Genomic DNA, 14728 nt, shown 5'->3' with positions numbered 1-14728 from the left:
AAGGATCATTTTTTTCCATTACCAAGTGAAAACTTGACAAAGTAAAGTATTTCTCTTCCAATAGTATTTTAATATAAAAAATTCCTGTGGTCTTACTGTTCTAGCAGGAAATCCTGTGGCACTGCAGGAAACTGAAGCCAGGTAGATTCAGCCTCACTCCAGCATCTGATCGTCATTTTGTCGTCTCACTGAAAATAGTTCTGTGACCATTTACCAGAAGCAAAAAATTCTTACTGATAAAACAGCTGAAGACCAACAGCGTTATTTACAACGAGAATCTTTGTTTTTAAAAAATTTATTTTGAAAGTTAGATACAATCTTAAAATTGTACAAAGACAACAAGCACTCAAATTACACAAGAAGTTCGCAGTGAGTACAGTGTGAACACAACAGTGGTGAGTCTTGCCTTTCTTCATATGTAAATACCAATGGAGATAACCCTTACCAAACTTCCAGCTTTTTTTTTTCTCCTCTCCAGAACCCTTATGGTGCTGCAAAACTCAGTGGGGAGCACATCACCGTTCAGTTCAACAGAATTGATTAAAAAGGGCTCTAACTAAAAATAGTCCTTCTATCATGAGAATATCCCATACTTTGCAGAACCAAGTTTCTCTCTCAGTTGAAAAACCACTTTCCTTTTCATTATATCCTGTGTTTCATTCCCTGTAAGGACCTGCCAAATTAAAGGCTTGAAAAAGCTCAAAAATATTAGAACTCACGTTTTTCAAGAACATGCAAGCTGAAACTAATATGGTTTATATATGTAATTCACAGAACAGAGAATATTCCTTTTGTCCAGTATTTTACTCTTTGAAAGTGTTCTAAAAAATGCATTTCAGAGTCATTTTAGCTGTGAATTGGCTAAGCTAATGTACACACATGTACATTCTTTTTGAAATTACATGTAATTTCAAATATATTACTAAAAAATGCAGTGTTCCTGCAGAAAAAACAAACAAAACAAACAAAAAACCCCATGGAGACTGTTAAACAACACAACCACAGCCCCTGTTCCAGGAATTTGTTATTACTTAGTTTTAGAAATACCAGGAAATCTCTGCTGTAAATCTTCCTTAAAATCAATAGTAATTAAAAACAAGGTTATTTTTGTCCAGCTATAGCCACAACAGCAAAATTATGGTACAAACTTGACTGCTTGCAGGACTTGACTCCAAGACTTAGTGGAACCAATTTCATTTCAAAAGAAAACAATTGTAAATGTCTTGTTTGTGATTTGGGCTATATCCATGAATACAAACTTATTATTCTTTCTAGGTACCTGGAAGTGCTTTATTTTTCCATTGTTTTAACTTGCTGTAAGTATCTGTTGCAATGTTGATTTCATAAAGTTTCAAAAAACTTTTTTTTAAGTTATAAGAATCCTCTTACAGATTGCTGTGCGTTGGAATTCAGCCAGTTCCATTCAAAAATCCTGATGGTCAACTTTTTGTTATAAGTCTGTTACAGTTTACACTGAAAGGGATCCTCACTAGGCTCATACCCTCCGCAGTAATTCTGCATTAAAAATAAGTTGATATTAGATACTTTAGATACAAAAGTCACAGAATTGTATTCTATGCAAAGAGCCTAAATTTACAGACTGCTTCTTAAGTAGAAAGTAACCTTTTGATAAACTGGGTGACATAACATTGCTTTGCCTTAATGAATGAGTGACTGCTTCTAAACAAAAGCTGTAGCTATCACTAACTTTCATTTTTAAGGTTTTCTTTTTGTTTTGCTGTGGAAGAGTATACTTAATATTACCATATGTTTGTTTTTTCATTTCACTGCAACGAGACAGCAGCTGTAAAACAAACAAACAAACACTCTGAAAAACCATGACAAACAAACAAACAAAAAAACCCCACATTCTACTATGGTCAGGACAGAAAAGGCTCTTGGCAGTGTACCTTTCGCTTGGCTTTAGAAGATTTATAAAACAGTTCTAGCCCAAGGCAGTTTATGAGCTTAAGCAAAACCCAAGCTCTTGCAATAGCAAATGATATTTGGGAAGGCAAATTTTGATATACAGGATTAGAGGAAAACAAAACCAAACCATTATTATGTTATTTGTCTGAAGTCCTACACCAGCAGTTAATATCATTGACAGGACTGCTACAACTGCATGAAATCCCACTAATTTCAACAGGGACCAATGGTGCAGCACTGTACTGAGTATCCACGTACTGGCACATGCCTTCTGCTTTTCGTTTTTGTCCATTTACTCAAGCACTTCCCCTAGCAGAAGGCTAGAAGACACTGTTGTAACACTAATTGCATTTCTGCAGGAATTGTACAAAAAAAGCAGTTGTTACCAAGTATGTAAATCTCTTTTAATCCAGCAAAAGAGACTCTCCTCTAGAAATTAGCCACAGAAACAAACTAAGTAGGTTACTTAGTGTCTTTTAGCAAATACGTAGTATTGCTGTAAATATCCTGAATGAAAGAAATAGTGTGCTATTGTCAAACTTTACAGGGAAAGGAAGATGAACAGAAAACTGGCTCCACTTGAGGGAGTTAAAGCATGCTTGCATCACTATATCCACTGAGCAGAGCATTTCTATGCAACTTAGAAAATGCTTGACACCTCCTTAAATTCAGAGATCTAAAGAAAATCAAGCTCTTTTTACTATGCTCCACCATTCCATTAAAAACATTGCAGAGCAAGCACTTGCATCAAATTGACTATTTGGCATAGTAATTTGGATTAGCTTAGTAACAGTTTACTAGATTTGGGAGAGAGCAACATTACTGAGCTTCTTTAACTCACGTTTAAATTTTTGTCAGTTCAACAGGTGGCATCGTGGCACAGAATAAGAAATACACCTCAGGTATGTAATTCCATTACAGCTTCAAAGTATACAGGCTTTCCTAGCTGTTACAAATATTGAATAGCCTTTGCAGCAACTATTTTGAAAACTATTTTAATCATTTTACCTCCTTTCACTAAAAGGCTGAGGCGAGAAGTAAAGGACCTGCAGGGAGAGACGGAGAAGCCTCTTCCCCTGCACACTGTGAGAAGCGTGATCAACTCCACTATTTTGTTCCTCCTCCACCCCCAGTTTAAATTCAGCATCTTTTATCTTGCTGTAAGAAACAGGCATTCATTCCCCCTACTACTATGATCTTGGTCCAGTGTAAGATTTGTTTGCTAGCAGCTGTGCTGTAAACCACACGTAGTTATTAGTTCGTTCACTTAGCTTTCAAAGTTTGGCACTGAAACTGGAGGGAACATAGTAAACCAAGAAAAGGATGAGGAGATTTAAAAAAACCAGACATGGCAAATCTTCAGAACTTTTGGCTTTATAAGAATAATGGAGTTCAAAGGGTGGTACAAAAGGCCACCTATTTAATGAGTAATGAGTGCATCCACAGTTGCATCAAATAGAATTATTCTAGAAGAAAAATGTCTCTTCTTTTAAAACATAAGCCAACTTGACTAGGAAATTGCAATCATCCTCCCCAACAGATCACTTACGTTAACTAACCATTTTACAGCCTCTTCCATTTTTAACGTGCAGACTTCTTGGTCACTCACGGAGAAGATTCTGGACAAAGCAATCCAGCGATGCGATGAACAATTCCTACTGCATCCTCTTCCTCCTGTACTCAGATGCACAGTTAAGGTAAGGGACGTTCTCCACCCAAGTGCCTTTTTCTTAGCGTCAGTTACAGCTGGACTGAACACAGACGGGACGTACGCCAGGCATGTTCCCTGCACTCAGTGCGAGTCCTACATCAAAGCAGCTCTCGAGTCCACAGCAGGGTTAGCAACAGTCTCCGGCATACCACTTAGTTCACAAATAGATTGTCATTTCTACAATACAAGATAGCTTGCAAAACCAATATGTAACACTGTATATATGCATGAATATAAAAATAAACCACACCATCAATATGTAAAACTTCACAACGATGATTAAAACAGTCTTCTTCTCAGCGATCTTCAGTATTGATGAGTTGGTTCTCATTGTCGTACCCGTCGGGCAGGTACGCTTTCCTTAGCTGCTCTGACTTAGGTATCGAACTTCCGTTCTTGACATAGCGAGACAGGAAGGCTCGCACAGAAGGATGATCGGCCTTCTCAAGAGGAATATTAGCTTCCAGGCACATTTTCACAAAGTCCTGGATGACGTTGGTTTTCTCTGTCTGAGCAGTGCTGTTGCACTGCAGGGAGGCAGTCAGAGTCCTCTGCTTCTTCCTGATGTTCTGCTCTTCAAACTCCGCCTTCCGCTTTGTATGTGTTTTGGACTTGAGGTGGTCATTGATTGCCGATTTGCGGACGTGATTCAGAACCACGTTGCAGGAAGTGCAGAAGAGTTTTCCGCCGTCTTCATGCAGCTCGCTGCCAAACTCAGTTACCCGATCCTGAGGAGTTACATACAAAGCGGTCTTCGAGCGGTTACGTGACGGAGTGGACTTCACTCCAAACCGTTCCATTGTGGCCTTCGGTGAGCTTTACCTGAAAGCTGAAGAAAAATGCCATTAAGACACGGGAATGATTTCAATCAAGCCGTCTTGAGTGTTGACCATCCAGCATGGTGCTAACTGCCATCTAAAGGCCAATCGCATGTCGGATACATGCACAAAACTATTACTGAACGGTTCTGCATCTTGAAGTCTTCCTTTGAAGAAGGAAGTTCCGCACGGGGTCACAGTAAACTGCTTTTTAGTTTCTAAGCTGCAAAGCTCAATTGAACCCTTCAATCCATTCATCACTGAAAGTCACACAAAGTTGTTTTTTTTTTTTTCCCCACGAATGCAGTTTAATCTTGAAGATACACTTTGCCTTCTTAGTATTTTAAACATACTTGACAATTTATTAGCTATGGTGAGTCAGTATTTCTATTTCCTGAAAGTCGGCATTACCTGTGTTAGAAAAAACCTCAGGCAAGAAGGCCATCACTGTCAATTTATATAGACTTAAAAAATAAAGTGATCTGAGCTTTGCTGGCACTCATAACTCACTTGGAATACCTTTCACTTTTATCCCTGCCTCAAACCTCAGCTGGGCCTTAACTTATTCAGATTTTTTTTTGTGATTGCAATGAAAGTGCAACAAAAGCAGTCTGATGTGAACAGAAACCTGCATATACGTGTTTCAATTAAGAATAAAAGCCTGTTTTTTTTTTTTTTTTTTTTTTTTTTTTTTTTCCCATGGAGACAACTACTCTCAGAAAGGTAACTGATTATTCAGAGAAGACAGCAGGATTGTCTTTAGTATCACTTTAAAATTACATTACCAAAGCAAGCAATAATCTAGACAAGTGTACTAAAATCAATCAGGCTCTATTTCTCTTACTGTTGTTACATTTTCAACGTAAAAGACTGAAAAACTTCCCTATGTCCAGGTTGAGGATTTTGGAGTGTTTTTTTTTTTTTTGTTTGCTTGTTTTTGAGTAAAATGGCAATTCACAAATATTTTGAGGAAATCTAACAGGTTGCCTGGATATTTACTTACGGGGATGAATGCCTTGCAGGAATATTGCAATACCTCTGCTGACTACTACACAGAAAGACAGATCTGTGTAACTGTAGATGTGTCACTGTATTTACTTAGTTACATGCAGCTTGCTGTTGTAACATTTAAAAAATCTGCCTTTAAAAGCCACGGATTTCCCATGTAGCTGCAAGGCAAGCCAGTCCAACTTTAAGGACTGAACAGAGCTTGTGCTGCCCAGAATGCCTTTAACTTGCTCTGGAAATAGAGCCATCAAACAGAATTCAGTCTTGACAATTTCAGTCTTCAAAAAACACACTGTCACATGAGGAGCCGACATCCTTTTTGAACATGGGAGATGAAAATCTTGCCATTACATACTTTCCCAGTCCGTTTTCTGAACTATCATCTGCTACTTTCCAAAACTACAGGCTTGAATGATCCTGCACAACCCTACAGAGCGAGGTATTTTCTGTTGGGATCAATGGAACTTTTTTCTGCTTGTTACCTAATGGGTTCTCTATCCCCATGAGTTTCACAAGCAACTGAAAGCCTCCCAAAACCAAACTTTCAACAAGTCTTATCCCAATGTCAACTTGTTGCTCAGGACTTGGAAATGTCAAAACGAATCATACACAGCTTCTATCAGGATTGGAGGCAGTAATTCCGCGAGCTGGACAAGCGCCGAAAACACGGGCCGTTTTTCTCCCAGTCTCAAAGGTCTGGCAGGGATTGCTCAGAAGCAAGGCCGGCTCGCCGAGCGCGGGGACGAAGCACGGCTCCGAAGGTTGCGGGAGGGCTGATAAGCGAGCTCCGCTAATAGCTCACGCTGAGGCGGAACCACCGCACGTGCGCAGAGTCTTCGGGCGACTCCGAAGCGCACGTAAGGTGAGGAGGAGGAAGGTCTGCAGCGGTCCGATAGACGTAGCCGTCTCTTTGCCAAGCGAAGCAGCCCGCAAAGTCAGAGACGGGCGCGTCTGTTTCCCGGGGCAGCGTCCCCGTGCCGACGCGGAGTGCCTGCAGCCCGAATACGCGACGCGAGCCCGCGTGAGCCCTCCGCCCCTCGCCTCGGGAAGGCACCGCGCGGTGACAGCGAGCCGGGCCCTGCCTTCCGCCTACCCCAGCGCTCTCACGCCCTGTCGGCCGGGGACCGCCCGCCCCCCGGAGGCCGCTCGGTCCCCTCTAAGCCCGACCAGACGCAGACAGGTGTGGTCGTGCCGCCCCGCCCGGCCCGGAGCGCAGACCTGGAGGCGCCGCCTCCCCGCCGAGCGCCGTTACCCGCTGGGGCCGCGCGGTCTCCCCCCGCTCCGCGCGGCCTGCGCCGGACGCTCGCCGCCGCGCCGCAGCCAGACACAGCTACCCACCCTGGCGGCCGCGGTAGGCGGGACCTAGCAACCGGCCTAGCGACCGCCGCCCGACAGCGGCGGACGGGAGGAAAGCCGGTGCCGATTGGCTGCTCCCGAGGCGGCCGCGCGGAGACGGACGGCGCGCTAGCCCAATCGTGAGTTGGGGGCGGGCGTAAATACCGTGATTGAGGCGTACCGAGACCAATCGGAGCTCGCGAAGGCAATCTCCGCGTTTAGTGGACGGGCACTTCGGCCAGTAGCTGCGGAGGGGGGTGTGATGAGCGGGATGAGCAGCCAATGAGAAGGGCTGCGTAAAGTAACGAGGAGACTTTTGTCCCAATCACAAGACGCTCCGGCGGGGCCGGGCGGAAGGGAGGAGCCAGAAGTCAGGGGTCAGAGGCGAGCCGTCTCCGCGCTGGCCGTCGGGTGGCACGCCGGCCGGCCCAATAGGCGCGCGACGGGGGGGGCGTGGCCGGACGTGAGGCGGCGGGGCGGGGGCGGCCCCTTCCGGCGCGGCGGGGCGGGGGCAGGGGGGCGCTCGGTACGCGCAGGGCGGCCGGAGCAGCATGGCGGAAGACGAAAGCGACCAGGAGTCGGAGCGGCTCAGCGAGGAGCTGGAGGCCCTGGCGGCGCCAGGTCCGCCCGCCGGCCTGCCGGCCCTGCTCCACAGCCAGTATTACTGCCGCCGCTTCTGCCAGGTGAGCGCCGCCCCGCCCCCCCGCCGCTCCTCGCCCCTCCCCCCCGCGGGCGGCAGTGGGGCGGGCGGGGTGCGGGGCCCCCGGCGCCCCCCTCGCGGCGGCGGGAACGGGGCTGTGACCGAGAGGTGGCGGTGAGCGGAGCATAGTGGACTGCAGCGGAGGTGTCTCCCGGGGAGGGCGGCGGGGCTGGGCCACGTGTGGCAGGAGGAACGACGCCGGGAGGGTGGGGGAGGAGGAGGGGGCTGCCCCGGGGCTGTGTCCTTAAGGATGGACGAATTAGACCAGCATACTTCTTTTCCTTTTTATTTTTATTTCTTTAATTATTTCACAGAAAGCAGCGTATCTTCACGCAGGGCCACAGGCAGAAATTAATTCTGCGATTAATTCCGTGCTCTTTGCAACCTCTGTCGGGTTTGCTAACTAACGAGAGCCAACAGGTTGCTTTCCCTGCCCAGCGGGTGTTGATTGAAGCGTGAGTTGTTGTAGGTATATCCCAACCACAGCGCTTGAAGTTCTCAGAAACGCAGCCTAGGCTTTTTCTTTTTTCTGTTTTTTTTTTTTTTTTTTTTTTTTTTTTTTTTTTTTTGCGTGTAATTACTTCATTTTATGAACTTCTGGGCTGCTTACCTCACCGCTCTGCTGGTCTTGTTCCATTTACACAGTACTCCATTTCAACGAGAGTTTTCTTAGTGCTTCCTGACACTTGTTTTACACGTTGTTTATTACAGTATGTGTTTGAAAATAGCTCGAATAGGGCTGCTCAGTGAACACATAGGTTGTTTGCTGCTTGGGTTTATCTACAAGCTTTTGTATTCTGCTTCTGTTTGGTGACTGTATAAACTTAGTATGTCTGTGTGAGGATCGCTGAAGGCAGTCGAGAGATGTGATTGGTCTTAGAAGTATGGAATAAGCCATAGCTGGAAGAACAGACAGCTATATTTGATTGAATCCCGCTCAAACAAATCTTTTAATCTTCTGTCAGGACTGAAAGTTTCATCTTTAAAATGTTTTAGCTGCACTTACTATCTGTTGAAGTAATGATAACAAGGGAGTGAAGATGGAGCGATACTTGACATTAACACCAATCCTCTACTCCATACAAAGCTAGGAATGAGTAGGGAACAGGACAGGATGAGACCAGGGAAGGAGTTTCCCTGCAAAATGATTTTATCACAGTTATCAATGAAGAGCGTCTAAATCGTTTGACCTTGACTTCTCCTGGAATTTATTTTGTGTAGAAAAATTGCCAAGCCTTCTTCCTCGCTTTGCTTTTAGTTTATGAACTCTCCACGTGGGCAGCCAATGTTTAGAGTACATAAAGGATTCTGTTTCTTTTCTTCAATATTTTAAAACAATGCATAGTTTAAATAACGCTGTTGAAAGTGAGATAATATATTAACGTTTTGTCTCTAGGCATTTTCCTGGTGTAAATTTGGCCTGGTGATTAGCAGTTGCGTGCTGACTCAAAATACAGACTTCTACATTTCGTTCAAGCATATTTTTAATAAAGAACACTTCTACTGAGTTAATTATACAGACACAATATGTAATTGATGTAGCATACTGGTAGAAAGAACCAGTGACCTTTTGTGGTGTGATACCAGAGGAAGCTGAGTGCTCTGCAGTGGCTTGCTTACAGTTAGGCCTACAGTGGTGCAGTTGTTCCAGTGCATTTATACCTGTACAAACAGAGGTTCATAGGCCCACAGTCTTGCCGGTTAAGTGGTGAAGCATATTGCCATTTTTTCTTCAGAAAGTATCAGTGAACACATAAAGTTTAGGTCACCTCTTTCTTGGAACGTCTGTTATAAAAGATAATTTCTTCCTTAAAAACTGTGTCTCTTGGTTAGCGTGTCATGCATTCTTCATGCGTGCCTCTATTAGTGTTTTTTCTCTCTGGCTCTACTTTTTGTCCGACTGTATTGCTTTCTACTTTTCCATCTAGAACTTCTGAAGCCAGATCTTCTGGCTATTGTTCAAATCAAGTCTCTCCACCTTGTTCCATCCCACACTGATAACATAACTTTGCTTCTCTGTGTTTTTTGGCACTTTTGAATGCCCTGGTTTCCCTACAGTGTTCTTTTTTATGTCAGAAGTTGAACAGCAGTTGTAGAGAGAGTTGCTTAACAATGATGCCATACTTTTGAACTATCTGAATGAAACACCTATTTGTCCTTCAGAATAAATATAATACAGGGATATGTTGGATTGCATATAGTTACAGTGCTGTCTGAAGTGTGTGCACATCCACATTCCTCAGTAAGAGCTGCAGCAAAAGTGAAGCAAGGTCTAAACTCTTTTTAGCCTGTTGAGCTGTTTACTGTAGATGGGAGCAAAAACCTCTTGACTGTTTTTAGGGTAAGAGACTGGCAAGGACATTAAGAAGCATTGATGTGCATGTCTTTTATTCTAGAATTCTGTTAAAAAGTTAAAAGAGGGTTGGAAACAGGGTCAGTATGCTGGAGGCCTGGAGTATTGCAGCTGAACTTAGCTTTTAGACAGTAGATTAAAGAATGGTTGCAAAAGATGACTGGGCTGTCATGTCATTTTCTTCAATTTATGCATAATCATGATTTAGTGATGTAAGATCAACTCAGAGTGTGACGGCTGCAAAGCCATGTGTATTTTTTGGGATCTGTTGTGTTGTAATAACGCAATAATAACACCATTACATCCTGAACCTTCCAAGGCAAATTGGAATAAAATATTGTTTTAGATGATTATTTGAGGTTGATAACATGGGGAAATAAAATCAAGATTTCTGTGGCTGGAAATGAAAAGAGACAGATGGAAGGTGAAGTAAGTGTCCAGTTTATGTATCTGTGTTTCTTTCTAAAATTGCTGATTTGACATTTCTTCACATTTGTTAAGTTCACTGTGCACTGAAGCCACTTACGTGTTGGGAAAAAATAAGTCTACTGTTCCCAAATTTGGCAAGCAGGAGCCAAGGCATCTGTGACTATTTGTAGTTTTAAATTGAAAGATAGTATCTAATAGAACCCCCTCGGTCTGAACATCTGCAAGAGCTTCCTGAGCTTGGGCTTGTTGTGTCACATACAGAATTTGAAATTGTTTTGAGATTTTTCAGGGTGTCCCTGGGAGGTTCCCATGTGAGTGCATACAAATAAAATGAGGGGCAGACAAAGTAGTTCAGATTTTAGCTGTGTAGGAAGTGGTTCTATAATTAGAAGGGTGAATTTGATTTGAAAACAAACTTTAATGGGGAAACCTTAACAAGTGAGTATAGCTTACTTTGTTGCATTTGAAGTGGGTATAGTTTTATCAACTGCCTTGAATTTCTTTTATTCTTTTCAGTCTTTTCTCGTGTCATTAAGTACTATCAAAAATTACAAGTTACATCCAGCATTTCTGTAGTTGTCCACACGGCTGCATAACTGTACTGGATGTTATTTTTATGTTACTCCGTACAGACTCAAGCGCAGGATAATTCTGATCTAAAGTAATACTGCTGGAGCTAAACACTTCTTGATCTTCTCTTGCTGTGGCATCAGTTTACGGCCTTCCAGTGTGATCTGACTTCCTGAAATAATAACTGCCTGCTTGGCTTTTGTTAATCAGTGGTATCCTCAGTCACTGCTAGGAAAATAATTCTTGGGTTTACGTATTAGGAAGCTGAGAAATAAAACTTAGTAACTAACACTAGAGGTGATGATGGCTCCTAGATCTGTTTTAGTAGACAAAAAAATAAAAATAAAAATCCAGTAGTGTGTGGTTTAGGTGTTAATCATCTGTTCATGCTTTGGTGTGTATGTATTTGGTGTATGTATGTATTGCTTTGCATAAATGAAGGTAGAAAAATATACGCATCTTTGATAGTTCTTCTCATTTGGGGATTGATGCGTTCTCACTCTTCTTATGATGTGCACAAATTTGAAACTACTTGCCTTTGATTTTCACTTAAATCTTCAAGTCAATGTTTGTTCAGTTACTTTTATATTCTGTACAAAACAGAGCAACTTTAGGTCATGCGAAACTTGTCTTTTACTAGTTTTGTCACTACTGGGCTACATGTTTGGTATTCTTACATTTCTTTAAAGAGGAGCTACAAAAATCTTGGTCACATGAGTGCTGTTTGAAGCTTTTTTTCCTCTCTTGAAAGGAATAATTTGTAGTTTTGAACCAACTTTTTCTCTTGCAATGACTTCTGGTGTCATAATAAATATGTATATTTGTAGTTTATTGAATGAAAACGCTTGATACTTGTTGATGGCTTTGAGAGCACCTTTTACAGTCTCATTTGCTTTATTTGGTTGGCATTTTTAGGTGTATGGTTTTTCTTTAAATGTGAAATTACCAATTAAATGAAAACTTTTAAAGGGAAAGTAATGCAGTTTGTAATAGATGACTTTACATGTAACTCAAGGAATACCTAGACATTTAAGCTATTTACATTTGCAAATTAGCTTGTTCCTGTGTGGGTTTTTTGTTTGTTTGTTTTTTGTTGTTGTTTTTTTGCTGGATCTTTCTCCACTTGGCTAATGAAAAAAAGCAGATTCAATTTGCTGCCAGTTGCCTTCGTTTAGCTTTGTGCTGCTTGATATTCAAGGGAGATTCAGGCTTGAAAAGAAGTCCTTACAAATTAAGAGCGATAAGCACCGTTTCTTGCAAAGCTTAATGGCAATTGCAAGCTTTCAGTTCCCAGCTGCAGAGAATGGTACCAAGGGTTTGGTAGTGACACTTTTTCCTTTGACACTTGATGGGAAACTTGACAAGCCACCGTGGTACCTGTAGGATACCTGGCTGCTTTCTGTCAGCTTTTAGGGAGAATTCACGATAGTAGTTGATCAGCAGATTCTTCGTTTGCAGATTGTATTTGTGGACTGAAGGAGTCAGTGGGTGCTCTGGTCTTGCCATTAACATGAGGTTTTATTCGCATACTCGGTTCTCTATTCATTTGTTCATCTATTCATCTATTTAACGAATTATTTTCTCTTTAATGTTTGTGACTGCTTTATCTTGAGAGGTCACATCCTCTCTGTACATATTTACCCCTTCTGTCGGCCTTTGGGAGAAGGTTAGATTTCTGGGATTTTAGTGGTGTTCTCTTGCTTTTATTTCTTTGTATTTGCATACTATTCAAGGTCATGGTTGTGTTTTTCTCTTTTCACTTCTCTGGAAATTTGTATGACTTCACTGCAAGCTTATTTATATTGGTAGTTTTTCAGCTTTTAACACCTTGTCTGAAAGTTTAGCTTTTGTATGAAAAATAAGCTTCAGAGTTTTGCATGGAAAAGTCTGTCAAGATCCTTGTAACTTTTAAAATGCACCTTTGTACACTTAAAAAGAAGAATATTGGAAAGATACTTCTGTAGATTAGTGTGTATGGTAGATTATAGGCTGCTTGCTATTCAGGTCTTTTCAAATAATAAAAAGGGCAGAACATTATATAAGTATCATCATCATAATAATAAAACACATCTTTTTTGGTTGCAGTTCTTCAGATGACCGAATTAAATATTTGTGCTTTATTTGAGAGTCACCTTAGGTTGTATTTTGTTAATGTCATTTGTAACCTGAACTTAGGTATTCCTGTGTTGAGTTCACATGTACTCAGTCATCCCTTCCACATATAATAAAACTATTTCTATAAATCAGTTGGTTTTCTCTCTAGGGAAGACTCACTGAAATATATGAATAAATGTTACATCTTTCCAATAAAAACATTTCAACCATCAAGTAATATCTTTAACAGGTACGTTAACTGCAGTGCCAGTAGTCAAATTTACTTTGGTAGGATTAATAGTTTTTCACTGTAGTGCAAGTAGTAGACTCTGAATACATCTGGAAACTGGCTCGTTACATTTAGTTGACCAAAGAGTATATGGAGCTCTGCCTTAGGTCTTGTTCATACTCAAAGCAAACTCAGCCAGATACATGAAATTTCAGTAGCTGTGAGTGGGGGAAAGCATTTAGCTTTAAAGATAGAACTTTGGCAGAAACTTGTCTTACAGGATGTGTCATGCTGTTGCTTGGTGATGTTTTTTTCTTTTGCCACGAGTGTGATTATGTTTGGTTATTCCTTATGTAATATTCATGTGAATTGCTCTAAAGCCATTGCTTACATCCATTTTTTAGATACTGCTTTGAAATGATTTTCTGTGATATTTTAAGTAGTGATTTATGTAGCCTTGAAATCTTAAAATCTTTTCTACTCTATTTGAGTTATTGAATCTGGTTTTATAAGGACGCATTTATCCTGATGGTACGTGGGATATGTAAAAACATAGGGGCCATCAACTGAACAGAATAAAAAAGTTTTAATTGTTTCTTTCCTGATGTTCTGATAGAACACTAATTCTAATGTTACTTGTGCTTTAATAACACTCTTTTGGAACTGAACTCTCAATAGATGCCTTTTTTCAGCTCACTTAAGTCTCTTTGGAGTAGTGAAGCCACACAGCACACACAGTATCCCTTCAGAGAAGAGATCCATAGCTCCACATCACAGTGGGAAAACTCTCTCCTCGTACACGGTTCCTGCTTGCCAATCTGATTTGGTGCTCCCCCTCCACTTGTCACTTCTTTACAACTTCAAGTGCCCTGGTTTAATTCTTGATTCTTACGTGGAATTTATTCCACTCCTTAGTATTCGCTGTCTTGCTTTGGAGCTTCTCTGGTCCTTCCTTCTGCACCACCTTTTGAGATGGGAATGGGCAGGTACACCAAAACAGCACGGAACGTTAAAGATGTTGTGATGTACTGTGATTCTGAGCAGTTAGCTCTCTGCTTTGATTTTTTTTTTTTTGGCTTGTTTTCATTTTTCCCCAATGTATGGGAACTGTTGAGTCACAGCCTGAACTGCAGATTGATCATCTGGGGAGAGGTCTGGGTCAGCCCTGGGAGCACAGGTGAAGGCAATTCAGCTGTGTGACCAGAAGGTGTGGAACCTGGCTGCACCTCTCTTAGACCCCATTTAAGGGCTGGCTGCCAGAGGGAAGGGTCTTTCTGGAGATCTCTCCTTGGTGATGCTTTCCCCTGCAAACCTAGTATCTTCTGATACAGGTGAGCAATCTTCTTCCCTTCCCTTAAAGCACCTTTCTATCATGCTGATCCTTCTGTTATCATGTCTCTGTTGTAACATCTTTCCCATTGTACTGATCCAATTGCTACACCCAGGAACCACTGCTCCCTTGTCTAAGCTGAATTTCATCACTCCCTGTCATAAATCCTTTCTATGGTTATTTACAGTTTGTCCTTTACCGTACTGGGGAAGAAGTACCAAA

The 14728-nt window shown here is 41.9% G+C and overlaps 2 protein-coding genes across 5 annotated transcripts in view; one reads left to right on the top strand and one right to left on the bottom strand.

The window, feature by feature from the left end:
- Positions 1-279: 279 nt before the first annotated feature.
- On the bottom strand, positions 280-6744 carry CGGBP1 (CGG triplet repeat binding protein 1). Of its 4 annotated transcripts, none has more exons than XM_042867693.1 (2): positions 6685-6744; positions 280-4469 (listed from the first exon to the last, which is right to left on the bottom strand). In XM_042867693.1, the coding sequence occupies exon 2, from the start codon at positions 4438-4440 to the stop codon at positions 3937-3939; it is 504 nt and encodes a 167-aa protein (XP_042723627.1). In that variant the 5' UTR covers positions 4441-4469; positions 6685-6744; the 3' UTR covers positions 280-3936. The 4 variants fall into 4 exon arrangements, with proteins under 4 accessions (XP_042723627.1, XP_042723630.1, XP_042723628.1 ...); XM_042867696.1 differs by having other exon boundaries at positions 6719-6734; XM_042867694.1 differs by lacking the exon at positions 6685-6744 and adding an exon at positions 5462-6493.
- A 607-nt stretch (positions 6745-7351) lies between these two features.
- The window catches only part of ZNF654 (zinc finger protein 654), a 36474-nt gene continuing 29097 nt past the window's right edge, over positions 7352-14728 (top strand). The window contains exon 1 of the mRNA XM_042866981.1: positions 7352-7484. Coding sequence (XP_042722915.1) covers positions 7353-7484 — 132 coding nt within the window. The 5' untranslated portion in view covers position 7352. The remainder of the gene's footprint in view (positions 7485-14728) is intronic.

This window comes from Lagopus leucura, unplaced genomic scaffold, assembly GCF_019238085.1.
Source record: "Lagopus leucura isolate 7727_CA_CO unplaced genomic scaffold, USGS_WTPT01 Super-Scaffold_100001, whole genome shotgun sequence".
NCBI lineage: Eukaryota > Metazoa > Chordata > Aves > Galliformes > Phasianidae > Lagopus > Lagopus leucura.
This window is presented reverse-complemented; position numbering and strand designations above follow the sequence as displayed.

Coding starts and splice junctions, on each gene's coding strand:
- CGGBP1 (XM_042867693.1), bottom strand. CDS start 4,440: ATGGAACGGTTTGGAGTGAAGTCCACTCCGTCACGTAACCGCTCGAAG.